At 44.9% G+C, this 27,065-nt stretch overlaps 1 protein-coding gene across 3 annotated transcripts in view; it reads left to right on the plus strand.

Annotated features, from left to right (window-relative positions):
• The window catches only part of FBN1 (fibrillin 1), a 209,991-nt gene that overhangs the window by 156,379 nt on the left and 26,547 nt on the right, over positions 1-27,065 (plus strand). For all 3 annotated transcript variants that reach the window (XM_066635255.1, XM_066635256.1, XM_066635257.1), the window contains exons 35-48: positions 233-358; positions 1,041-1,163; positions 2,657-2,779; positions 3,246-3,410; positions 4,279-4,347; positions 4,487-4,612; positions 5,349-5,471; positions 8,027-8,185; positions 10,075-10,146; positions 10,945-11,070; positions 14,618-14,740; positions 22,734-22,859; positions 23,802-23,918; positions 25,901-26,029. In XM_066635255.1, coding sequence (XP_066491352.1) covers positions 233-358; positions 1,041-1,163; positions 2,657-2,779; positions 3,246-3,410; positions 4,279-4,347; positions 4,487-4,612; positions 5,349-5,471; positions 8,027-8,185; positions 10,075-10,146; positions 10,945-11,070; positions 14,618-14,740; positions 22,734-22,859; positions 23,802-23,918; positions 25,901-26,029 — 1,707 coding nt within the window. The remainder of the gene's footprint in view (positions 1-232; positions 359-1,040; positions 1,164-2,656; positions 2,780-3,245; positions 3,411-4,278; positions 4,348-4,486; positions 4,613-5,348; positions 5,472-8,026; positions 8,186-10,074; positions 10,147-10,944; positions 11,071-14,617; positions 14,741-22,733; positions 22,860-23,801; positions 23,919-25,900; positions 26,030-27,065) is intronic.

Consider the following 27,065-nt stretch of genomic DNA (forward strand, 5'->3'; position numbering starts at 1 on the left):
CTGTCTCTCAGCCTGACCTACCTCACAGGGTTGTTGTGAGGACAGAAGGAGAGAAGACACAATGCATACCATCCTGTAGTCCTTGGAGGAAGGGCAGTATTAAAATGTGAAAAACAAAAATAAAATATTCTGTTGCAGCTAATGTGGAATTTCAGGCCTTTGGAGACAGTTGTTTGTTTGCAAAAGCATAAGAAAGGACTTTACAGTAACATTTATTTCCCCCCCCCCCCAGATCTTGATGAGTGCTCGGAAAACCTGAATCTGTGTGAAAATGGGCAGTGTCTCAATGCCCCAGGAGGTTATCGCTGTGAATGTGATATGGGATTTGTGCCCAGCCCAGATGGGAAAGCTTGTGAAGGTAATTTAGTGTACGATATAAACAATTCTCAACTTAATTTGGAAATCCCATCAAATTGCAACTATGCTTCCCAGTACTGTACTTAATAGCAATTAGGTAAATTTGCCTTGTTTTGGTTCAGATCTCTTAAATTTTGTATTTAAGCATAAGAGAAAAGCATGTCACCTAAAGATACAACATCTTGTACCTGGATGTGAAATGAGGCCATTTGACATAAGGCAGTGATTTCTGACCAGAGAAGTATATTCATTTGTAAACCAAAATAAAGGGTGTTGTTTAAAATCCCCAACAGCCCTATTATCTGTTACTTTCAGGGCCTTTAGAACGGAGTTACATTTGAACTAAATGAACAGAATTGAACCTGGAGTGCCATTAACCCAAGAAATATTGAGGGTGTTCGTTGAAGAACAAAATTAAGGAAAAGTTAGGGAGAAAAATTGGCCTCCTTGAACTCCTAACAGTTTATAGTTTTGGGGCTGGATGTGGATCGGGTCAGGAGGATGCATGCCATGGGACTGAAAAATTCTGCTCCTCGTGCTGTATGGGAACATTAGGGATGGGGAAAGGAAAAGAGCTTCGTTTTGTATTTCAGGTTTTGCAAGCTTAATGAAGCGTAGAATGAGTTGTTCATTTAGAAATAATAAAGGCATCTCTTATCTCTCACCTCTTCCTTTTATTAAAGATATTGATGAGTGTATCCTTCCTAACATCTGTGTCTATGGAACCTGTCGCAATCTCCCTGGTCTGTTCCGATGTCACTGTGAGACAGGATATGAACTGGACAGAAGTGGTGGTAACTGCACAGGTAAATATTCCCAAATATCCTACCTTTTATTGGGTTGGAGAAATGAGTTTGGAGATGGAAATTCTCATATGCTCTTTGTTTAGTCTCCCAGTGGCCTTCAGAACATAGTCTTAGTTAATGAAGTTCATCAAATGGAAAGTTCACTTGTCACTTTTTATGGGCAAATGCTAAACAGCCTGTGTTTTCTTTCTAAAACAGTACCATGGCATACCTAGTGCCACTGGTACCTGGAGTGGACTGCTCTCACCGCCTTGCCCTTGACTGCTGGAAGTCATGGGTAGACTAGTCTCTACTCTGAGATTCCCCCTCCTAGGTCTACCTGGCATTTGAAGTGGGTTGACCTGGCCTCTGTTATGCAATTCCCTACCCTTGCTCAACTGGAACTCCTCTGCTCCTGAGCATGTTGTGGCTGGAAGAAGGGGCCGGGTGAGGATAGCAGTATTGGGCTGCTAGGAGGATCAATTTATAGGCAAATGTTGTGGGCAATCTCCTTATTACCAGTGTCCCAAAGCACCAATGAGGTGCTCTGACTTTCATGCCAGCCAGTGACACACGTGACAGGCACGCAATGGTGGCAACCCCCTTATGGCTGGCACCCATGGCGAACCTTGGTAGGCTACTGCATGAACACACAGCAAACATGTGTCTCCAGAAGCTTGGCCTGGCCACTGCTTCCTGGAACTTGAACATCCATTCTGTGTGAAGCAGTCCTTAATGTCTCTAGTCTGCAGTTTGGGGTGGGCATTGGTATTTTGGCCCTGTTGTCCAGGATCCAGTAGGTTATTGGGCATGTACAAGCATATCTATGCTTGCACATATATTTTTTTTCCCCTCCCAGCTAGAGCTTCTCTTGCTCCTTTGGAGTTTACTTCAAACATGTTTAATTTGGGGGCAACTTTTCAAGGTGGCGTGAAGGACTGATGAAGAAAGGGGACTTAGAGAACAAGCCATGCACATGAAAATTCCACACAAAGTCCATTTTGTTCTATCTTAGAGAGTGCTACTTTCTCAGTTTTGGTTGGCTTTTATTAAATACAGGGTGACCCCAAAAAAAAACAGAACCCATAAAAATTTTATTAAATCCTACAAAGGTCCAGTAAATTTCAAGAAACTTACTGGACTCAGACTTCCATCTGTGTACGATTATTCCCCAAAGTTTCAGTTATCTTGGTCACTTTGCATAAAAGTCATGTTCTTTCCAAAGAAAAATTAAAATCAACAGTTTTATTCAAAGATTTGTGGGTTCTGTTTTTTTGGGGTCACCCTGTAAAAACCATGCACGTATAGGTATATAGGAAATATTTAATTCATACCCAGCAAATTCCCCCTGAGCAAGCCAAGCAAGTAAAGGAATTGTAGATGTTGGAGACATCTCCTGTAGTTCAGGAGTCAGACTAGGACCAAACTGGTCTGAGGGCTGTAATATTGTTTGTCATATTTGGGGTGTTCTCTCACTCATAGGTTTTTGTTTGTGGTTCTTGTTTCGCCCCCAGATATCAATGAATGCGCAGACCCTACAACTTGCATGAGTGGCACTTGTCTCAATATCCCCGGCAGTTACACCTGTGAATGCCCACCTGAGTTTGAGCTCAACCCAACTCGTGTTGGATGTGTTGGTAAACACATTGCTTCCTTTTATTAATTGCAGGGATTGGGTGCTTCTGAAAGAACACATGTAGTTCTTCGGCAGTGCTCAGCATATGTTTCTGTCTGAGAAGGTTGGGAACTGAACCAACTCTCTACAATTAAAGAACTATAATCTGGATATTGGACAGTAAATGGGACTGAATCTGTTTCTGGGGTGGTGGTGGAAATGCTGAACCTTTTCAGCTGCTGAAATTTAAATTAAAAAACGCGATGAGAATTGACACATCAGGGAGTTGAACAGCTGAAGAATGTCATGTTAAGGCTGCAATCTTTTGCAGTCTTCCCTGGGAGTAAATCCCACTGAATTTAATGTGCCTCCGTTCTGAGTCGACAGGCACAGGAGTATGTTGGAGGTGATATGAACAGTAATCAAGGTGTCAATGGGATGATATACTTTTTCACTGACTTGGAAATATGTGGTGCGTTTGCTGTTAGATACTCGCTCTGGCTTCTGTTACTTGGAAATTAAACCTCGAGGAGACAATGGAGACGTGGCATGTAGCAATGAAATCGGGGTTGGCGTTTCCAAATCCTCTTGCTGCTGTTCCCTTGGCAAGGCTTGGGGAATCCCTTGTGAGCAGTGCCCAGCTGTGAACTCAAGTAAGTGAAGTCAATAGCAATACAAGATAATGTCTAATTTGCGTCTCTGTTTGCTCCCTTCAAGTACATTAGTTCTAATATGATCATCCACAGGATGTAGTTAGTCTTATGTTAAATTGCTGGGAGATTTAACTTCATGCAAAGGGGGCTATGCAAATGTGTTTTGGGGAAAGAGGGGGAGCTATGATTGTCTGGTCTCCTAAACTTGCTCTTAGCATGACTGAGACCCAAATTTAATCTAGCATAGTTGTTCCCAAACCTTTTAGCACCGGGACCCACTTTTTAAGATGACACTTGGTTGGGACCCACCTAGGTTTGCCAGACTTTAAAAAAGGAGATCTAGAAAGAAATATTAATATATAAGTAATAATAACAACCAGAAAAAGACTCTCAAACATTTATCTACCTGTATTTACGCATGCTTGCAAACTGCAGGAGCTTAGCTCCCTGCAGAGCAGTTAGCAGCTATCTTGCAAACTGCAGGAGCTGAGTTCTTTGCAAGGTAGTTAGCGGCTACAGTATCTGATTTTTGAATAGCCTCAGGGCTTTAGGCAAGTAGTTATTTGATCTTTCCATCACCTTCTGGGGACCCACCAAAAATCAGGTCACAACCCATCAGTGGGTCCGGACCCACAGTTTGGGATCTAGCACATTAAGCCATTTTTGCCCAACGTTGCAAACACGCAACAGGGACCAAGGCAGAATGTGGGCCAGGCAGAAAAGAGTTAGGGCTACCAGCGCATTTCATCCTGCCAACCTCCATTTTGGGGGGTTTGGGCTAATAGGGCAGACAAAAGAGCATATATGGTAATTCTTTGCAACAGAACACTTGGCTATCATAGATTGACTACATCAATTTTCTTTTGAGGTGACTACAAGCTGCTGTGTCCTGGAGGAGAAGGATTCCGACCCAATCCTATTACAGTTATTTTGGAGGGTAATGCATCTTTGTTTTGTTTCTCTCCCAGTCATAACATTACAATAAGCGTTCTATGACGAGCTTAGTTGTTGAGTGTTTTGTTGCTTGTTTTTCCAGCCCTCTTAACAAGAAAATTTTGGCACTTTCTTTCTGATAGATATTGACGAGTGTCAAGAACTACCTGGACTTTGCCAAGGTGGACGGTGCATCAATACCTTTGGTAGCTTCCAGTGTCAGTGTCCCCCTGGCTACTTCTTGAATGAAGAAACTCGAGTGTGTGATGGTATGTAAGCTTCAGCTGATTCAGCAGTAAGAATTGTTTCATTTCATGCTGTAAAGGGAGAAAAAATACCATTATTATTATTATTATTATTATTATTATTATTATTATTATTATTATTATTATTATTATTATTATTATAGTCTCTGTCCAGTATATGCTAGAGCCATGATGATCAGTGCAAGGGTAAAAAATAGCAATTAACTCTCTGTGTGTAGTTCCTTGGCTTTTCTTCACGTTTTTTCTCTGTTCCTACATTTCTATGTCACGGGCTTAAGCTTGTGGCACTATAATAAAAAAGGCATCTCATGAGCATGCTCGGTGCTCACTTCTCACCATTGAACAACCACGGTCAGCCTGTGCAAATCTAGAGTTAGATAGTATGGCTTCTTGGCAAAGTTCAGCCACACTGACTGCCCCATCTGAGCTGAGTATGGGGCCAGCTGCCAGCAGATTCAGCAGCTGCAGTGTCCACAGAATCCTTACCCCCTTCCCAAGCCTGATCCGCCTTCATGTAGGCTTGCTCCAGCTATAGAGCTGGCACAGGTCCAAGTTGACCCATGGTGGATGTTGGGTCAACATCCTTACCCGAGGAGGCTGTAACATGCCAAAACTTCCCCGGAGGATATAGCGGAAACCGTGTTGGCGCTATCTCCCTGCTGCACAGGGAGATAGTTAGGATTGGGCTGTAAGTCTATCTTTTAAATATTAACCCCAAATATTGTCTTTTGTTTTGCAGATGTTGATGAGTGCCTCACAGAAGGCATTTGTGGGCCTGGAACTTGCTACAACACCATGGGCAATTACACTTGCATTTGTCCCCCTGACTACATGCAAGTCAATGGTGGAAATAATTGTATGGGTAAGTTCTTTATTATCTTGCATTGCACGCCAGTCTTTGACTGGCAGCAAGCAGCACAGCTCAGTTTCAGCTTGAGCAAAGCCAACTTGCATGACACAAACTTGTAACTGTTTCTTCATGTTCATCCACCAGTTTCTTTACTCATATGACTTCTAATGTATCTAAGCTCAGTGCTTAGAGAGCCTAGCTGCATTTCGTTCCCACTGTTAATGGAAAGCGTCGTTTTGTAAAGTGCTGTATGTAATTTTTGCATCTTTCAAAACTTTGCCAGTTTTTTAAACTGGTTTCCCTGCCACCGACTGGGAAGTGTGCAGGTGAAGCTGGTGCATGACTGTAATGGTTTCAGTGATGGAAAGCAGAGTCAAGTCCTGAATCGTGCCTCTGTTTAATGTTAATGGCAAAATTCCCATAGTATGTTTATATATTTTGTATTTTGGTCTTCAACCAAGTTCTCAAGGCAGCGTACAGGTAATACTCTGTGAGTAGTTAGCAAGACACCAACAAAATAAGAATTTCAGGGCCCAATCCTGAACAGTACGTGCCGGCTTACCACCCGTGCGCACTGTTGCAAATGAGCCTTATGCCTTTGGGCAGAATAGAGATGAGATGTCTCTGTTTGGCCCAACTCTAACGCAATTCAGTGTGTTTAAATGTGAGACTTCTCCAACCATGTAGAAATGGGTGGTTGATGGAGATGAGATAAGCCGTGGAGAGCTTAGGCTGTGAGCAAGGAGTGGATTGTGCAGTCCTCATCAGTTTGCTCTCTCTGTTCATGATTAGTGCAGTTCTGGATTTAAAAATCACAGAACTGCCGCTGTCTCATCTAATTTGACTCCACAAGGCACCTGGTTCTATTTAGGAAGTAAAACAACACTGACTCAACAGACTTTCCAGAAATTTTGAATCTCACACTGCAGTTTTTAAAATGTTTACCTGGAAGTAAAAGGGGATATAAATGGTCAGTATATGTACCGAGGTTTGCAGGGTGTAGATGCAAATTTTAATTTGAGCCAAGCTTGCCATAATTTAGTTTTCAGGACCAGTAACAGTAACAATGAGTGGTTGGGCATATGCAGAATGCCTTTCCCTCACCCCAACAGCCAATAGCCTCACATTCAGGAATGGGAGGAAAGGATTCTATGTGGAGATTGTGATTTCTGGGAAGGCTAAAATACCCTGTTGAGTACTCATGTAGGATGAACACAGATGGATCAGTAGAAGCAGCATAATTCAGGTGGTTCACAGTAAGCTTTTAGAATAGTTGTGTGATGTCTACAAGCCTCTCAGTGATTCCCTTAAATATGTTCCATTCCCAGGTTTTGCCTCTGATATCAGTTCAGCTCACTTCATCCTATCCCCTCTGCTGAGTTCTCTTGACATTACAAACTCAAATGAACCCAAAACATCTAAGCAAAACTAGGCCAAACACATGGGGCGACATCTTCCAGTCATTCACAGGATATGTGAAAGGATATGAAGTCACAAATTGAGCAAGATTTTAAATAAGAACCCATGACTGGTTGAAGTTAGCTGTCTGCTGCCGCCAAGGTTTTGAGGCTCCTGATGAGGTGTTCTGGGTTTTTATAGTTATGAAACCAAGTGACGGTCGTGGGATTTTGGACCATACTCCAAGATTTTTTTTTTCTTTCCGTAGATGATGACGTAACTCCATAATAGTTGTCAGTTTGTAACGTAAGAACATTGGATTTCAAAAGTCCCTTTAAAAAAGAACACACACATCAGAGGCTTGAATCAAAAGGCTTACTAATAAAGTTAACAAGAATAATGCTTAGCATATTCTGTCTCTTAAGGGCAGGGACAACCCAAGTCATTTTGGTGCCTGGAAATGCAAAATTGGGCAATTGAACTGGCATACCCACATCCCCGTTTACTAGCACAGAGCACAAACCTCTGAGAAGCTTTCCTGTGCCGTCCCCTTTGGAACAAGGAACTGCATGAGATCACTACCCTTGCTGACCATCCCCTGTGCAAGCTGGTATTCAGTAGCATCCTGTCTTTGAACATGGAGGTTCCATGTAGTTATCATCACTAATAGCTGCTGATAGGCCTATCTTTCTCCCTGAAAATTCTTATCTCCCTTTAAATCCATTTAAAGTAGTAGCTGTGCCTTGTGTGCAGAAATACTTTCTACTGTCGGTCGTGAACCTCCCCACAACCAATTCATTGAATGAACCTGAATTCCACTGTTATGATAGAGGGAGAAAAATACCCTACATCCTACCAGGGGATGGTCCAGCATATTTTGGTGTCTGAGATGCCATTTTGGTACTAACACACACTAATTAACATTAGTACAGTACAGGGTACAGTGCAATGGGTACTTCTTCTGTGTGAACCTCATTAAAATTTCTGAGACAACATACCTGTGGGATATGACCCTCTCATTCTGCGGCCCTTAGTGACACTCAGACTCCACCAGTACAGGTAGTCAGTCGCTTTGTCTGTTGGTAGGGCCACCTTCCAGCTGATCTCTGGAATGGGTTTCATAATGCACACGGAGCCCGAACATTGATATCTACTTTTTAAATTTTCAGATATGAGGAGGAGTCTGTGCTACAGAAACTACTATGCAGACAATCAAACCTGTGACGGAGAGCTACTCTTTAACATGACCAAAAAAATGTGCTGCTGTTCCTACAACATTGGACGGGCCTGGAATAGGCCATGCGAACAGTGCCCAATCCCAAGTACTGGTATGTGTTTTACTTAGAGAGAGAGACAGAACAAAACTATTGAAGAAGTGTATATTTAATGTATGCATATTGAATGTACTGTATGTTGCAAAAGTTCGGGAAGGAAAAATGGGGCCAAACATATACCCATGCAAGTCTTTTCTGTGCACATCTGGGACTCAGCTGTGTAGCTGCAGCTGTCTCCAGCCAATGCGGTACAGTGGTTATGAGCACTGAGGCTGGGTCTCCCATATCCACAAGTCAAATTCATCAGGCTTCAAATCCTTGCTTAACTGTGAGAATAGAGACAAACCCAACAGGGATTTTTTCCTTAGCGACGTGAAAGGTTGCATGTGACGGGATCATGATCAGAGGGTATCTAGGACACAGCCTGAGGGGCACCTGCACCAGGCACTACATCAGTGGGGTACAAAAATGGCAGCACCTCCTCCTCTTCCGGGGAGAACCCAGAAGTGACCCCCTTGTACCGCTTACAGTTCTTCTAGGAGGCACATGTAGTTTTGTGCCCCTGTTCCTTCTCTTGTAGAGGCTCCCCCTTTGAAGTGGGCACCATTCAAGCAAGAACAAGGAGGAGATGGTGAGGGGGTGAGTTGATTTGGCCTGGGTGGGGGGCAGGATCGGCGGTGGCGCATGCCAAATCCTGGGCCCCTTTCCAGGCTTGATCCACCTGCATGGATCAACATGGAATGCTGCCACAGGTCCGAGCTGACCCAGTGCGGTTGCTGGGGACAAATGTCCCCTTACTCCTTGGAGACCTCCAGCAGCCAAAAATCCCCTGTGGGATGCAGCATAGCCTGCGCTGGCACGCTGTATCACCACACGTGCATTTAAGTTGGATTGGGCTGTAAGCTACCATTCTGAGCTTTTTAATGGAAAGGCAAAATATCAGTTTAACAAATACAATTTACTTGCTGTGATGTATCAATATTGAGCAGAAATTGAAGGCTCCATGCCTGCAAGGACCTTTCCAATGTAATGCATGCAGAAGCTATGGTTGGGAGATCCTGAAAGAGAGAACCAATCCAGATTTCTTACGATAAAAACGACTACTGATTTCATTATTTACTTATTTTTCAAGATGATTAGGATATCATAAATAAAATCAGCCTTCCATGGTCTGATATTCCTCATTCTATTAATCTTTGGTAAACTCCGGTGAGTGTAGGTCATTGCTGCTTCCATTTGTCGAATGAGACTGGGAGATAGTGACTTATCCAAGCTAGGGTTTGATCCAAAACCCAATACTCAAGCCCTTGGAATGCACAGGCTCTCCTGTGGCTGTCTCCTTTGTAGAGCGTCACTTAGAATGCCTTTTGAGACTTTTCAATCACACTCTCGTTCTTCCAGAAGTATAAATGAGATGACCTCCAAGTGGATATGATTGCATCCACTGATGGCTCATCTTTACTTAGGAGAATACTCAACAGCTGCACCCACAGGTGTAACTCCATTTTCCATTAGGCAATCATCATAGAAGTTAAACTATCTTCACATCTCAGATTTGGCCAGGAAATTGTATTACAACATCCATTTTTGTCTTGATTTTGATGTTGACTTTTATCTATTTAACATGTATTCACAAATTTATGCACAAATTTGTCCACATTTGTACATTGTGTTTGTGCACACAGTGTGACTAGTGTTATACTCGTGAAAAGATCTCAGCTTAACTTCAGGTAAACAAATGACTCTGACCTGCAGAATCGTTCTTCAGTCTTATAAAGCTTGTTTTTTCCTTTCCAAAACCTGGCCTTCAAGAAACAAACATTAAAACTGAAGCCGAGTTTTGGCATCAACTTAGAATGGGAACTAGTCAACTTACTTCAAGATCAATCATGGTTAATACTTTGATATGTGTAGAACTTTTTCTTGGCTATTTCATTTTTCAGATGAATTTTCAACACTCTGTGGAAGTCAAAGGCCTGGTTTCTTCATTGACATTTATACAGGGTTACCAGTTGGTAAGTTAAAATTCTATTGAACCTTTTAAAAAAGAAAAAAAGATTGTATATGGTACATATTTCAGGGGAAAGGAAGGATCTGTTTTCAGTATTTGTCTTTTCCCAGGGTGTTGTGGAGACTAAACAGCTCAACAGAAATCAAAGTCCATATTTTAGTTTGTCAAATGGTGCCAACCTTCTTCCTGGGCCTTCTTAGCTGGCAGGTTTGATAACTGCTGTTTGGGATGAATGCAATGTAAAGTTCTGAAAACACTGTAATTAAGTTTCAGCTAGTTGACTATAGGTACGAAAGGGTGGAGAGTGCCTGGGACAATCGCCAATCAGCAATGGGTTGGAAGGGAACTGGGAGTCTTTTTTTTTGTTAAAGCACAGATTTTTATCTGACATTTCACACCAGTTCCTCTGGGTATTGAATTTAGGGGAAAAATCCTTTTTGTTTGTGTGTGTTTTAAGTGGGGGGTGGGGTGGGGAATGGTTTCAGTCTGATTGTTTTTCACTCACAGTCTAAATGTGTATGTGTTTCGTAGCCAGAATTTCAAAATCAAACCCAAAGGGGGGGGGGGGGAATAAGAAATTCACAGGGTAAGAGCCAAGTGTATTCTTAGAGGGATTTCCCTTCTTGTTTTTATTCACATGAAGCACAAACCAGAGCAGTCTGTGGTGTAGAAAGAAGAACTGTACAGTGCACTCGGTAGTCAAGAGAAAAATCTCAAATGTGTTCAGTCTTTAAAAGCGTGATTGCTCTTTTGGTTAATCGGATCCACTTCTACTTCCAATTTTCTAACTTTTCCACTGCAGATATCGATGAATGCCGTGAGATCCCTGGTGTGTGTGAGAACGGAGTCTGCATAAACCTGGTTGGCAGTTTCCGGTGTGAATGCCCAGGGGGATTCATTTACAATGACAAGTTACTGATCTGTGAAGGTGAGGGGCTTCCACTTTGGGTTGTGACCATGGCATGGAAACAGTGGGAAAGTGGCATGTCGAACATAAGTGCTACTGGGGTTTTTTTTGGTGGGGGGGGGAAGGGGGAGGGAATCGATCCAGGGGCACAGTGAGATTGCATTATATATTGTTGCCTTTCATTATTGCCAGCGTTACCCTGAAGCCAGCAAACACTTTGCCTTTTGAAAAGGTCTCTTGCAATCAGCCACATCACTAATATCTATATAGTTTTATATAATATCTCTATATAGCAGTAGTCCAGGGTTGAGGGCAGGCAGCATTGATTGTTGCATTTCCACCACCTGTCACAATCTAGCCCCCTCTCCTCAGGTAGTTGTGAATCTCTGGTTCTAGAGATGTGTGCTTTTCAAAACTATTTTAAAAGTGAGGAATGTATGGCAGAGGTAAACCATATGAACAATCCCCATAAAACCAATACATGAGGGTCCTCTGAGGTGCACAGCATCTTTATCGTCCCGCAGATAGCCAAAACTATGGATATGGGTGAATGCCTAACCCTGCGGCCTGGACCCTCCAAAGGTGAGGGGAGCAGGGCTTCTCCAGCCCTTCTAATGCCTCTTACGGATATTAAAACACCACTTACTTACGGTTTTCAGCCTAAAACCAGAAGTTATGGTTTTTGGCCGAAAATGGCCATTCTGAGGCCTTTGGGCAGATGTCAGTGGGGCTCAGAAGCACAGCTTCCCTCGCCTCTGGACGGTGGAGGGCATGGAGGGCCGCTCGTACCTGCAGGTACGTGAAACTGCGGATATGGATCCATGGATACAGGGACCTTTTGTATTAGCTTAGACCCCCTGTATTAGCTGGTTTCTCCTGCCAGCATTTCTGTAGATGCCTAGACAGGATGCTATGCTGAACCAGTGCATTCAAAACTTGCCAAGTGAGAACCAGGCTGTGCTTCCCTACAAAACGTTTTGACTTTTTGATATATTTGCAGTTTTTCAACTGAGTTGAGCGTTGTGCACGTTTTAAAGATTGACACTGCAATCCTATACAGGCTTCCTCAGAAATAAGTCTCATTTTGTTCAATGGGGTTTACTCTAAGGAAAGTATGTATAGGATTGTGGCCTGAAGCTGTAAAGGCAACTTCTGCCAGTTCTGAAGCATTGTGTGTGTTTCTGCTGGATACACTCTGCCAGATTTTCCGACTAATAAAAATGCTTGCATGGCAATGAGTCAACCTCTTGTGACAAGTGAATCACCTTAATTTTTGTGGGCAAAAGTAAACGCCAGCAGTGGGTGGTCCTCCTGGCTTGGGTAAACGATGTTTACTTTTAAACTGGTCTTTATTTCTTAATGGAAACAAGACGTGAGCAAACATTTGCAGCATATACACAGTAGCCCTGTAATCCTTTTGTGCATTGTGATTCCATTGCCATTACTAGTGTTCCAGTCAGAGACGTTAAAGAAGGTGGATGCTGCTCCTTTTCTTGCACAGGTGTGGGGGCTGAGAATGGATTTAGATACTACAAGAAGCCATTGGGAGCTCATGGAAAAGGAGAAGCATGAATTGCTTGTTCTCCTCTTCTGAGAACATCCACATCAGCTCACAGTAGAGAAGTTACAAACTTGTTTACAAAACTTATTAGTCTAATTCTGCTACCTTCTTAGTGGGTGAAACAGCATTGTGTTTTTAATTCAGTGCATACCCATTGGTTGGCTGGTACCCTTGTGTTTTGCTAAATACTTCTCTTTCCACAGTAATTTCCACATCTTGCTTGCCTGTAGAAATTGTGTGTATGAGAGTACATCTGCTTTGAATGGGCGTGCCTCCCTCTGTGGTAATAAACTGAGAAGTTTTACTAAAATGCCTTATTGTGGGCCAGGCTTTCAGATGGAAAAGTACCATTCACTCATATGCTGTTCTCTCAGTTAGGCAGAAGGAAAACTAGGTCAAATAAAAGTAATGCTAATTAGGAACCTCAAAATATAATAAACTGGAACAATATATTCCAAAAAATTACACTTCTGAATTAAAACAAGGTACATTTGATAACCTTTCCTTAATTGAGCTTGTAAAAACTATGTAATTTAAATAATTGTCTAATTAATAGACTTCCCCATGTATAAGCAATTTGGTTGGATAGAATTGCTGTATTATAATTAGTAAGTCTCACAATGAGATAACTGTGAAGCAGTTCTTAATATACAAAGAAGGCAGCTGGGAGACTCGTATACAAAAGTACCAACTTATAGTTGCTCACATGTTACACCGGAGCAACAAGAGCAGAAGCACAAGTAACCTGATTATCCTTTGTTTGATTCTCCTGTGAGGTTGTAACTTTCTCCTTAGTGCTGCTCCTAGAGTGTGCTGGGAGTCCTTTCAGGGTAAGGCAGTGGTATTCAAACTGGGGTGTCACGCCACCCCAGCCTGTGGGTCCTGGCCTCTGGCCCCCTTAAGGGGCGGGGGCAGCCAGGAGACAGGGGGAAGGCAGCAGCGCGTTCCTGTGGATCGCGCCGCTCAGGGGGGCTGCAGGGGCTTGGGTGCACTTGCCCAAGCCTCCAGCAGCCTCCCGGGGGTGCGGGGAGCCCTGCACAACCTTCAGCAGGGCTCCCCAGGTCAGGAAAAGTGAAAGTGGAGCGATCGTGCCCCACTCCGCAAAACCAGAAGTGGAGCAGGATTGCTCCGCTTTCCCTTCTGACGGGGCTGCAGGGACTGGGGTGCACCCTCCAGTCCTTGCAGCAGCCGTCCCTGTGTGCGGGGATCCCTGCGCGAGTGCTTGCAGGGCGCCCCAGGTCAGGGAAAGGGAGAGTGGGGCGATCGTTCCACTCTCTCTTTCCCTGACCTGGGGCGCCCTGCAGGCGCTCCTGGGGATCGTGTCGCTGCCTTCCCCCTGCCCCCGCTGCCTCCCCCCGCCCCCGCAAAGACTTACTGCGGGTTTCAAACTCCCGGAGAGTTTGAAAACCGCAGGGGTAAGAGGACATTTGTAAATCCCCAGGTAAATCCCCAGCAGTCTCTATGGGTCTACTCAGATCCACACCAACAATATTGCTAGTGCAAATCCAAGCCACACCGTGATAGGGGAAAAGGGTTGGGGGGGGGAATAGGATATGGTGGAGACCTCCGCTGTCCCCACAATGCCTCCTCCTCTCCTTTTCCCCCCCACCCCTGCCAGCCAGTGGAGCACCTATCTGCTCCGGCGGGCGCTGGCCTCTGACTGGCACCAGCAGACACAGGCCTTTCCACAGGTGCCAGGGTCCACTGCACTGCCACAAACATGCCTTATGTCATATTTGTGACTATGCGCATGCCTGCCACCTCTGGGAGCCAATATTGGACTGGGCCATACGTTATTATGAAAGAAATGTCATTTATCCTTGGTCTTCAAGAACGATTCATAAACCTACAAAAATGACCACACAAACATACAGAGAGGAATAAATTACAATAAATTCTGAATTAAATCTGCAATTTTTTTTATAAACTGGACATGTAATTCTAAAACTGCCATATTCTTTTTTTCCAACACATTCTAAAGCTAATTTCCTTCTTTCTTTCCAACAGATATTGATGAATGTCAAAATGGACAGGTGTGTCAACAAAATGCAGACTGTGTCAACACGGCAGGTAGCTACCGTTGTGATTGCAAACCCGGTTATCGGTTCACACCAGTAGGCCGGTGCGTGGGTGAGTACTTCTAAGCTGGTGTATCCCACTGTAATGATTCTGGCTAATTAAATGATTCCCTGAAAGAAAATTGCTGCTTTTCAAAGGCGTGCAGGAACCCCACTTACCTGTACGAAGAAATGTTGACAGAATCTCTGTTTTTAACCCTGAGTCTGCAATTTTATTCTTTTTTTCAAGATGATGCCAGAAGAATTTCCTACCTTTAAACTGTATGCTTTCCTTGCCTGGAAAGTTCAACAACTACCTAGCCAAGGGAACACACAGTTTTTTTCCCTTTCCTCTATATAGCTCACACCATTTATTTTGCTGAGTATAGTGCAAATAGCTGAAGCAGTTTTATGGATTTCTTTATAAACAGAGTAATTTTTATCTGAGGGGCAGTGTGGGACACCTGATTTATTTTATCTTGGAGCCCAAATTCAAAGTGCTTTGTTAATGCAAATGGGAAGTTTCATTACTGAAAGTCTTTTTTTCTCTCCTTGTGTGTAGAGGATATATCTGTATCTGGGAAAGCAGCTCTTCCTATTTGGAAGCTGTAGGCAGGGACTGCCCTGCTTCCCAGATTTACTCCATCTTTTGGACAGGAAGCAGGTTCTTTTTAAAGCTTTTTTCTTCTCACTTTTAACCCCCCCCCCCTTTCTTCTTCTGTCTTTTAAAGATGCCACTTACACTCTTTACACACATCCTGTAAGTTTTTTTTCTTTTTGGAAATCACAGGGAAGAGAGTGTGAGAGTCCACTGCCTTTTCCCCTGGGACTGCCAAGGCAGTTCAACCTTTCGCCCAACTCCAGTACTAAGCTGTAGAACTGATCTTACCACTCTCATTCCTCTTGTTGAGAGTAGGAATTTTATATATATATATATATAAAATTAATCTGTTTTCTAATATTACAGGCATGCCCCTGTTTATGTGTGGGTTCCATTCTGGACCCCCGCCACCACCACAGATACAAGGGATCCATAGGTATCACATCATCATTGGCATCCTTTAGTCTTGGGAGACTATGGTATCGAGCTCTGAAAAGTGGTTCTGGAACAGCGTCTAGTGTGGCTGAAGCAGCCAGTTCGGGAGTGACAATCCCTTCTACACTGGGAGCAAATGTAATCTGTCCCTAGTGTGTCTCCTTGGCTGTGGGCCTTCCTTCTTTGCCTCAGTCTGTTGGGCAAGTGCCTCTTCAAACTGGGAGAGGCCATGCTGCACAGCCTGCCTCCAAGCGGGATGCTCAGAGGCCAAGGTTTCCCATCTGTTGAGGTCCATTCCTAAGGCCTTCAGATTCCTCTTGCAGGTGTCCTTGTATGGCAGCTGTGGTCTACCTGTAGGGTGCTTTTCCTGCACGAGTTCTCCATAGAGGAGATCCTTTGGGATCTGGCCATTGCCCATTCTCACGACATGACCAAGCCAACGCAAGCGTCTCTGTTTCAGCAGTGCATACATGCTAGGGATTCCAGCATGTTCCAGGACTGTGTTGTTTGGAACTTTGTCCTGCCAGGTGATGCCGAGGATGTGTCAGAGGCAGCGCATGTGGAAAGCATTCAGTTTCCTCTCCTGTTGTGAGCGGAGAGTCCATGACTCACTGCAGTACAGAAGTGTACTCAAGACGCAAGCTCTGTAGACCTGGATCTTGATATGTTCCGTCAGCTTCTTGTTGGACCAGACTCTCTTTGTGAGGCTGGAAAACGTGGTAGCTGCTTTACCAATGCGTTTATTTTGCTTGGTATCTAGAGAAAGAGTGTTGGAGATCATTGAGCCAAGGTACACAATGTCATGGACAACCTCCAGTTCATGCGCAGAGATTGTAATGCAGGGCGGTGAGTCCAATCCTGAACCATGACCTGTGTTTTCTTCAGGCTGATTGTCAGTCCAAAGTCTTGGCAGGCCTTGCTAAAACGATTCATGAGCTGCTGGAGATCTTTGGCAGAGTGGGCGGTGACAGCTGTATCATCGGCAAAGAGGAAGTCACGCAGACATTTCAGCTGGACTTGGACTTTGCTCTGTCTGGAGAGGTTGAAGAGCTTTCTGTCTGATCTGGTCCGGAGATAGATGCCTTCTGTTGCAGTTCCAAAGGCCTGCTTCAGCAGGACAGCAAAGAAAATTCCAAACAAGGTTGGCGCGAGAACACAGCCCTGCTTCACTCCGCTTCAGATGTCAAAGGGGTCTGATGTGGAGCCATCAAAGACTACAGTGCCCTTCATGTCCTCCTGGAAAGACCCGATGATGCTGAGGAGCCTGGGTGGACATCCAATCTTGGGGAAAATCTTGAAGAGGCCACCCCTGCTGACCAGGTTGAAAGCCTTCATGAGATCGATGAAGGCTATAAAGAGTGGCTGTTGTTGTTCTCTGCATTTCTCCTGCAGCTGTCTAAGGGAGAATACCATATTGGTGGTAGACCTGTTGGCTCGGAATCTGCACTGCGATTCTGGGTAGACGCTCTCTGCAAGTACCTGGATCCTCTTCAGTGCAACTCGGGCAAACAGCTTTCCTACAATGCTAAGGAGAGAGATGCTGCGGTAGTTGTTGCAGTCACCCCTGTTGCCTTTGTTCTTGTACAGCGTGACGATGTTTGCATCCCTCATGTCCTGTGATACTCCACCTTCTCTCCAGCAGAGGCAGAGGATTTCATGCAGCTCAGTGGCAGTGATGTCTTTGAAGCACTTTAGGACCTCAGCAGGGATGCTGTCTTTCCCAGGTGCCTTGCCAAAGGCAAGGGAGTCCAGGGCCACGTGAAATTCTTCTAGGGTTGGTTCACTGTCAAGCTCCTCCAACATAGGCAGGCACTCAATTTCGTTCAGCGCTTCTTTGGTAACTACGTTTTCTCTTGAATACAGCTCATAGTGCTGCATCCAGCTTTCCATCTGCAGCGCCTGGTCCTGGATGACCTCGCCTGTGGCAGACTTCAGAGGGGCAGTTCTCTTCTGTGATGGACCTAGGGCCTGCTTGATACCACCATACATCCCCTTGATGTTGCCTGTGTCAGCTGCTATCTGTATCTGGGAACAGAGTTGGAGCCAGTAGTCGTTAGCACATCTCCTGGCAGTCTGCTGGACTTTGCTGCGAACAGCTCGGAGGACCTGCAGGTTGCACTCACTGGGACAGGCTTTGTATGCTACTAGAGCTCTCCTCTTTTCCTCAATGTCTGGTGTCAACTCCTCAGAGTGGGCTTGAAACCAGTCTGCTGTCTTGTTGGTCTTCTTGCCAAATACAGACAAGGCGGTGTTGTAAACAGCATTCTTGAAATGTTCCCGTCTGTTGGATGGCCGGGCCTGGAAGAATTTCCTCAAGTGCTCATGCAAATTCCTCCACTTTTCCCTGATCCTGGGTCTTGCTGGTGTCAGTGTGAGGTCTTCCTTCCTTTTTTGTGTGATACAGTCGCTTTGTTCGCAGTTTCACTCTGCTGCACACCAGGGAGTGGTCAGTGTCGCAGGCAGCACCCTGATAACTGCGTGTGATCTTGATGCTGGGAAGGCTGGAGTGTCTGGTGAGAATCAGGTCGAGCTGGTGCCAGTGCTTTTATCGTGGATGTCTCCAAGAGACTCTGTGTTGGGGCTTCGTGTTGAAGAACATGTTGCTGACACAGAGACCGTGATGGCAGCAAAACTCTAGCAGGAGTTGGCCATTTTCGTTCATCTTCCCAGTGCCGAACTGACCTAAGCAAGTGGGCCACGAACTATGGTCAGCACCAACTCTAGCATTGAAGTCGGCAAGGATGAACAATGACTCTTTCTCGGGGACTTTCTTGATAGTGGTGGCCAGGTCGTCATAGAATCAGGGATGCCCTTTTAAAAGACAGTGAAAGTGAACAAGAATGTTAAAAATAGCATTGCATTCTCTTCCTGATTATGATGCATTTTGGGGTGGCATTGGGGGAAAGGTGAAACCTTGGAGTGACCAGGAGGAAGCTGCAGCCCTGAAAATGTAGTGGTTTCATGGCATTAAGATAAACAGAGCTATTTTTAGTGTTTTTGTTCACTTCCACTATCTTTTTAAAGGGTGTCCCCAGTATCCACGAAACTGTGGATAACTGAAACCATGGATACCAAATCTGTGGATACTGGCATGTGCCTGTATATGAAGAGTTGTCTTCTCTTGATAAATTCAGGCTGATTTTCATGCATCAATTTTCCCAACATATAATTTAACTGATTTGCCATCAATGAAGCAAAGCTCTTCTAGTCTGAGTTGAGAAGTGATACTGGTCTGTGTGACTCAACTTCATCAGGGTCTTTCCTTGATATATATATATATCATTCCCACACAGGCTTGAGACCATGAGTTTGGAAACCTTTCTTAGCGGTGTGTTTTGAAGTTGTCTTTCACATCACGTTCCAACACACTAGTTACTTCAAACTCTCCTTCTCCTGACCCAGGGCAAGTAAACCTGCTGTCAACCCCTTTTTATATAAAATCTTATAATTAAATAACAACATTAATCTAAATTATTTGAAACATTGCCAAAAAAGAAAAGCCGTGTATGCCAAGCTGTAAGGACTGTATACATTTCTGTACAAAGCAGCCATTACAAGGGACTTCAGTAATATTTTCCTGGGATTTTCTGTTCTGAGTTATTAGAAGAGCACCCATTTACTACAGTACAGGTTTACATTGTTTTATGAGGTCTTTGCAGGAAAAGGATGTAGGAGCAGAGGTGAAACTTTGCTTTGAGAATGAAAGGCTTGTTTTGTTATGGTACATACAGTGAATAAGTGTGTTGCCTACATGATTGTTCTTGAGAGCCCTTCATTGAAAAAGAAACAGGAAAATACAGGGAAGTGGCTGATACGAGCAACAATACTTGAATGTATATTGGCACAAATGTTACTTCCCTGAATTTTGTATTGGCTTTTGGAGGAACAGAAAATAAGGTGTAATGTTAGCCAGTTGATAAGTTTGCCAATTTAAGAAATGAAGACTTTAAGCGATTTACCATAATGGTACATGGGGATTATTTGTGAATGTATTAATCTTTAATCTTCTTGCTCCATCAAGAAGATGTTTGTTCCTTGTCCTGTCTTAGTGGACTCCTGTAGATTACCACTGCTGTTATTTCAGTTCATTATAATGCCCTCCTCGAGTTTAAAATCAATTTACTGTTTTGTGATTCTGACAAAGATAATTAAGGTAATTTGGCGCAATTAGAGGGTCTGTATTTTATGTTAGGGCAGGAGTGTCCAAAGTTTTTGGCAGGAGGGCCACATTATCTCTCTGACTCTGTGTCAGGGGCTGGGGTAAAAAAAAAATTAATTTACATTTAAAATTTGACTAAATTTACATATGTTTTCATAAATGAATATATTAAAGATGAACTTACATGAATGAATGAAGGTCTTGCGATAGCTCAAGGCCTATAAAAGGCCTTGCACAAAGCAAGGCTGGCCTTTCCTTTGCTGCCTCTGCTGCATCAGAGACATGAAACAGCAAGCAGTGGAGGGAGCCCTCATCCCACAGCTCATGTGAAAGGTCAAACAGTCGCCCTCACGCTGAGAGCAGTTGCGTCGGGCCAGTGTGGGCTACAACAAATCTCCGGAGGGCCAGAGGCTCATTGGAGACTGGGGGCTCCCTGAGGGCTGCATTGAGAGGCCTTGAGGGCCGCAAGTGGCCCCAGGGCCGGGGTTTGGGCACCCCTGTGTTAGGGGAATGCAAACATCTTCTATGTCTTCCATATCCTAAAGTGTACCATGAGAAGATTTTATGCATGACTCCTTTCAAGAAAGATATAGGTATGCAAGGTTGCTTTCTCTCTATAGCCATCATAGATGGCTGAGGGCCCGATCCCATGGCGTCAGTGCTGACCCAGCACTGGCGCTGAGTGTTGCAAACATGCCATAAAGCACTTCTGCAACACTCTGCACTGGGAGGATGCCGGTGCTAGTGCAGAGCGAACCCACACTGAGTCAGTGCCAGGCGGAAGCCAGTCAAACAGCTCCGCTGGATCCCTGGCCCCACACCAGGCCTCTCAGCCCGCCACAGGCTAAAAGCTGGCACAGAGTCAAGTAGCCCCATTGCCTCTTCCCTTACCTAAGGGGAAGGGGGTGAATGTCCCTTTCCCCTGTGGAGATGACGGGAGCCACCGGCAGCTGCCCAGCATCCACTGGATGCAGTGGCAGCTATTTTGTTTGTACAAACCTAGGGAATATACAGCTATATGCTCAGGAGTTGAATAAAACACTGAGATTACATAGAGACAATTTCTTACTCAGAGAAAGTGCCACATCCATTACTTCATGCAAGGATTAGATCACAGACGTAGAGAAAACTATGATCCTCCTATAGTTCCTTCAGGCACAATAAGACAAAGTATTGACAGCCCATTCCTGAGCTGCTCATTGCGCCGTGACTGCAGCAGTGCCGAAACAGCTGCCACGGCATCCTGTGTATAACAGAGTAGCCTCAGGCAGCTCCCCGAGGGAAGGGGACTTTTGTCCTCTTCCCCCAGCTAAGGCATGTAGCCCCACAATGGGGCTACTTGATTCCGCAGCAACCCTTAGGCTGCCTTAGAATCAAGAGCCTCAGTGTCAGGCCCGCAACCCGATGCAGAGGTGTGGAGTTCTGCCGGCCCTGCCTCCCACCCGCCCCGCTCCCCCTGGCATGCCTCCTCCCCGCCCTCTCCCTGCCTTCCCCCTGCCCCAGAATGCCTCCTCTCTGCCTCCCCCATGCCCCCGCTCATCCCTGCGCCACCTGGTGGTCCGTGCGACTACCAAGTGACAGAGCTCAAGCGATCCACTGGTGCTAGCCCAGCGCTGGCTGGTGCTGAGCTGTCTCTGGTGCTGGGCTGCCATTGAAGATCATCATCATCATCATCATCATGCAAGTATTTACATACCGCCTTTCATGGTCATCAGATTTCTCCTCAGACTTTATTTCAAGGCGGTTTACATAGGCAGGCTATACTAAATCCCTATAGGGATTTTTACAATTGAAGAAGGTTCTGTCTTTCAAGAACCACAACATTTCAGATGGATCTTTTTATGATCTGGTATCACATTCTGGCCTCCAGTTTCCTCTCACGCAAGCTGACAATCCTTCATATCTCACTTGAAGGGCGGCCAAAGAGCAGATGGAAAAACTCGGCTCGGCTCGTCAGCTGCTTCAAGGTCTTGCTGTTCACGGTGCCAGTGTCCTCGAACTGGCGACCTTCGGCTGTTATCTTCAGGCAAACGGAGGCTCTACCCTCTAGACCAGACCTCCTGCCCATAAACATGCTTTACGGAGTGCTGGTGGTATGAGCTCAGGATTGGGCTCTGAGAACTGTGATATTCAAGGGGGTATATTCAGAGTACCCCCTTAAAAATCCATACGTGTTCAAACTTTTCCTCATTTTTTCTCTCTATTTTACAATTTGCCTGTTGACTGGTTAGGTTGATCTTCGCCAGACCCAAGTGAATAGTAATTGTTGAGGGCAATCTGATTTAATGATGTGATGTGGATAATTTTCCACTATTACATTTTTCTGGCAGAAAATTTTCCATTTCTGAAACATGTCTTGGTTCATAAAAGTAGTTGGTAACATAAGAAATGGATACAATACCAACCAAATCAGCAGTTTCAAAATCGTATTTAACTTTTTTTTCAGGTGACTATTCTGAGAAGGATAATATATATATGTATATAGTATTATATAAATGCACAGCATGTGAGGTATGCTAAATTAATATGGGGGCAGGCTGTGCTGGCACAAAGACATGCACCAGCCTGCCAGCACCAGATCCCATCCCTGCACCAGCCAAGGCAGGTAGATTTGTGCTGGGCAGCAAGGGAGGTGGAAGAAGGTGGCAGGAGGGCATTCTGGAGATGGGGAGAGGCATTTCTGTGCGGGGGGAAGGTGGAACAGGAGGGGGACCAGGTCCAGGAGAAGGGTGGGATTGGCGGCCGCAGCACACGCCATATCCTAACCCCCGTCCCTCATCACAGGCTGCTCAGATTTGCATCTGCTAAATAGACCCCTTTTAAGGTAGTTTCATGTGATTCATGCAGTAATTTTCAAAATTTCTATTTCAGATCGCAATGAGTGTGAGGAGGTACCCAATATTTGTAGTCATGGTCGTTGCAATGACCTCGACGGAGGTTATTTCTGCAGTTGCGATGCTGGATTCAAACCAAATGAAGATCAGACAATGTGTGTGGGTATGTAGGAAACTGTCTCCCTTCTGAATAATAAAAGGGAAAAGGTCAATAGTGTGCAAGATGTGATATCAGCATTTGTCCTTTAACAGTGGCTAAAGCTAATCTATCTCAGAGTAAGAAAGATCAGCTTTAGCCACTGTTAAAGGACAAATGCTGAGAATGCTTATTCTCAGAATAAGAATGATACACCATCCAACCGGTCTTTGCTATCTTAGGGCCCAATCCTTTGGGCCTTCAACACCAGCACTGAGCTCCAGCACTGGTGCTAGGTGTTGTGAACCTGTCATAAGGCACACTTATGGCACCAGGGGAGGAAGGACAGTCCTCCGCGCCGATGGAAACACTGAGCCTTGCGTCAGCCCAGCTGGGTCGACGCAAGGCTCTGAGGTAGACAGGGAGGAAGCAGGATGGAGGCGTTCTTAGGCAGGCAGTGGGTGGCCCTGGGGGCAGGCGGGCGGAGAGAGGGAGGAGGGGTTGGGATTCGGCAGTTATGCTGAATCCCAACCCCGTTCCCGGGGAGATCGGAGCAGCTTGAAGCCGCTCCACTCTTCTCTGATTTGCGCCACCTCTTGAGGTGGCGCAAGTCCGAGGAGACCCATAGGGGCAAGGGCACCTTGCCCAGAGGTAAGGGGAAACATTTTCTTTTTCCTCTGACTGAGCCACTTTTGGCCCCTATCTTGCGCTGGATTCAGTGCAAGCCTCCTGACTTGACTGTTCTAGCACAGGGTAGTATTGCACCCTAAGTCTCTTTTGTGGGAAGCTTATGGTCCTGAAGAGCTCTCTTGCTTCCATACTCCCTTTGATCAGCCTTTCTCCTGCACTTGAAAGTGAGCAGTATAATTAAGTTCTCTGACTGGAAAGGTAGCTCCATAAAATCTTGTGTTTCTTTTGTTTAGGAAAGACATAGCATGAGACCTCACAAATTTCTTATTCTATTCACAGATATTAATGAATGTGAGCGAGACCCATGTGGAAATGGCACGTGTAGGAACACCGTAGGCTCTTTCAACTGCCGATGCCATACCGGATTCATCCTTTCTCACAATAATGACTGCATAGGTAAGAATAAACCTCAGGGATGCAGTTGAACCACTTCTGGTTTTTGTATAATTGAAATAATAATAACTAATAGTAGTAGTAGTAGTAGTAGTAGTAGTAGTAGTAGTAGTAGTAGTAACTAGGTATTTATATACTGCCTTTCTGGTCATTGGATTACTCCTCTGACTTTATTCAAGGCGGTTTACATAGGCAGGCATTTCTAAATCCCTCAAGAGAATTTTTACAATCATAGAGGTTCTCTCTTTCAAGAACCAACCACATTTCAGATGGATCTTCCTGCTTTGGTCTCACTTCTGGCCTCCAGTTCTCCCACGCAGGCTGACAAGCAGCTCCATCTCTCACATGGAGGGCAGCCAAGACGCTTCTTGCTCACACCAAGAGCAGGTGGAATCACTCTGCTGGGCTTGTTGGCTGCTTCAAGGTCTCGCCATTCTCAGCCGTTCAGGGAGCTGCCGGTGTCCTCGAACTGGCGACCTTCTGATGTTATCTTCGGGTTAATGGAGGCTCTACCCTCTACACCAGACCTCCTGCCCATTGTAATTGATTATGCCAATTATAATTGAAAATGGGCATCCTGATCCTATATCGGCTCCTGCCAGTGGGACGGGCAGGCACACAGTTGCAAACATGCCTTAAAGTACTGTGCTTTGGCACAGAGGCCAGTGGCATCTGTGTTGAGGCTTCCACTGGTGGGCCTCTGCCAGGGCTGGTGCTGCACCACCAAGTAAACCACCAAGTGGCGGACGGGTGGGGGGAGGGCAGAACAGGTGTGGGGTGGGTACGCTTTAGGGCAGGGGAAGGCTAGGAGGAGGGTGGTTCAGGCCTTGGAGGGGGCAGAGATGGTACAGCTGGCCTCCGCCACATCCTAACCTCCATCCTGAGCCTGAATGCCTTATGCAGGGCTACACGAATGTGCAATAGCAATTGAACGGACATGGATCCAAGTAGACTGTAGGGGCTGCTGGGACCCAACCCCAAGGAGGTCTCCAGATGTCTCCCTGGCCCCGCAGGATACAGCGGCAGCCATTTCCATGCCTCTGTACCACAGGACTGGTAGTCCCCATAGGACTGAACTGTCAATCATTCAGGGAGGTTGAGGGTGCAAGAAGATGATTTTAAATTAGACACATGTTTGATAATTGCAGTTAAATTTCCCATCATGTCATGGTGTCAGTATTATTTGGTCAATAACTAATAAGACTAAACTAATAAAAGAGTAAGAGAAGAATAGATTAATTGAAAATGTGTTTTCTTTTTCAGTTATTGAGTTACAAAATAGCATTTTCAGTCTCCTCAATTGATGTTGTTTTGTATTCTTTATTGTGTCTTTATGTATATGTGTATGTAAACTTTTACCCAGCATGCAACTATGGGGTGAAAGCTAGAGCTGGATGCCTTAAATGTACAATGACCATAAAATTTTGTGGGTGCAAATCTATGTGTAATAATTAATAGTAATGGATGAGATATTATAATGGATAATGGATGAGATATTATAAAATGATAGAGCTTAAAACAGTAAAATACTTGGATTTCTTATCAGTCGTGCCCAAGACAAAATAAAACAATTTTTGCTATCCCCAGATTGGAATAGAAGCAAACAGAAGCGACATAGATTTAAAATTGAATAGCTTTTTATTATGTTATATGATATATTGTTTCAGTGCATACACCTATCTGAATTTATGAGCCATTCTGGTTAGAATTGATAATCCATTTTTCAAAGGCCAAAGACAGCATTTGGAAAATCTGCCTTGTACTCAAGACAGAAAAATAAGTTGTTCCTTTCTGACCCGTCGTAATATTGTGCTGTGCTGGTTGAAATCCTTTTTAGCAGGACAGCTGCAAATTTTAACTTCTAGATGTTTTGTTGAATGTACTTTGCTCCTATGTTTTTCCTTTCTTCCCTTTCTGCCCCCTTCACAGCACCTGTTCTGAGCATCCACCGTGACTTGCTTGTTTTTTTCTCCTTCCATTTTTAGATATCGATGAATGTGCCACTGGTTACGGAACACTGTGCAGAAATGGCCAGTGCATTAACACCGTTGGGTCTTTCCAGTGTCTCTGCAATGATGGCTATGAGATGCCTCCAGATGGAAGGTCCTGTGTTGGTATGTCATACTCTTAATGGCAGAACCAGCCTGCCCTATTTTACATAGTAGGACTTAGCCATAGTAAGACTTCCATTGATATAATGGCAGGCTACATATTGTGCTGGAATAACAGATTTTTATAAGAATTTGTACGCTGCAGAATAAAAATGCAGTATTAAAAAAAATTGTCACATTATTGTTAGATACATATCCATACAATGTCCATTGCTTGTTAGATGTCTGACCTGCTCTTCCTCCAAAGAGCTCAGAAGTGCTGACACTATACAGTTCCCAGGTGATCTTCTTTCTAGGCAATACTGCAATAGGGCATTAGGAAATTTTATTCACAGAGCATGTAATCATCAGTCCTTTTTGAACTTTTCAAATAAATCATAGACCAGTACCTCGAATGCATAACATTTTAGAAAAAAATACAGTGGGACGCAAAAAGTACACAATGTTTAGGTCATTTAGGGCACAATCCTATCTTGCACTGGAACAGGCAAGCCAAGAGACTTGCACTGTATCCAGCGCAGGATAGGGGCCCAAAGTGGCTCAGCCAGAGGTAAGGGAAAACATTTTCCCCTTACCTCCAGGTAAGCCACCCTGGCCCCAATGGATCTCCTCAGACTCGCTCCACCTCCTGAGGTGGCACAAGTCTTAGGAGAGCAGAGTGACTTGAAGCCACTCCTAGCTCCTCCGGGAACGGGGGTTGGGATCTGGCATAACTGCCAGGTCCCATCCCCGCCTCCCACTCCCTGCCTGCCCGCCCTCAGGCTGCCCTCCACCCACCCCGGAACACCTCCCTCCCACCTCCTCTCCGCCCACCCCAGGGCCTTGCATTGGCCCAGCTGGCCCTGCTGCGCCGTGTGCTGGCGCACCTCCATGCATTGGCGCGGCTTGCTCACGAGGAGGTGCAAACGTGCTTTACGGCACGTTTGTGACCCTCCAAGACTGCCTAATGTGCAGTTAGGATTGTGCTGTTAAAGCATAATCCTAGCATCCAAATAATTTTGCCTTCTTCTCTGGCTTGCAAAAGAAGAGGGGAGAGGGA

Source organism: Tiliqua scincoides, chromosome 8 (assembly GCF_035046505.1).
Source record: "Tiliqua scincoides isolate rTilSci1 chromosome 8, rTilSci1.hap2, whole genome shotgun sequence".
NCBI lineage: Eukaryota > Metazoa > Chordata > Lepidosauria > Squamata > Scincidae > Tiliqua > Tiliqua scincoides.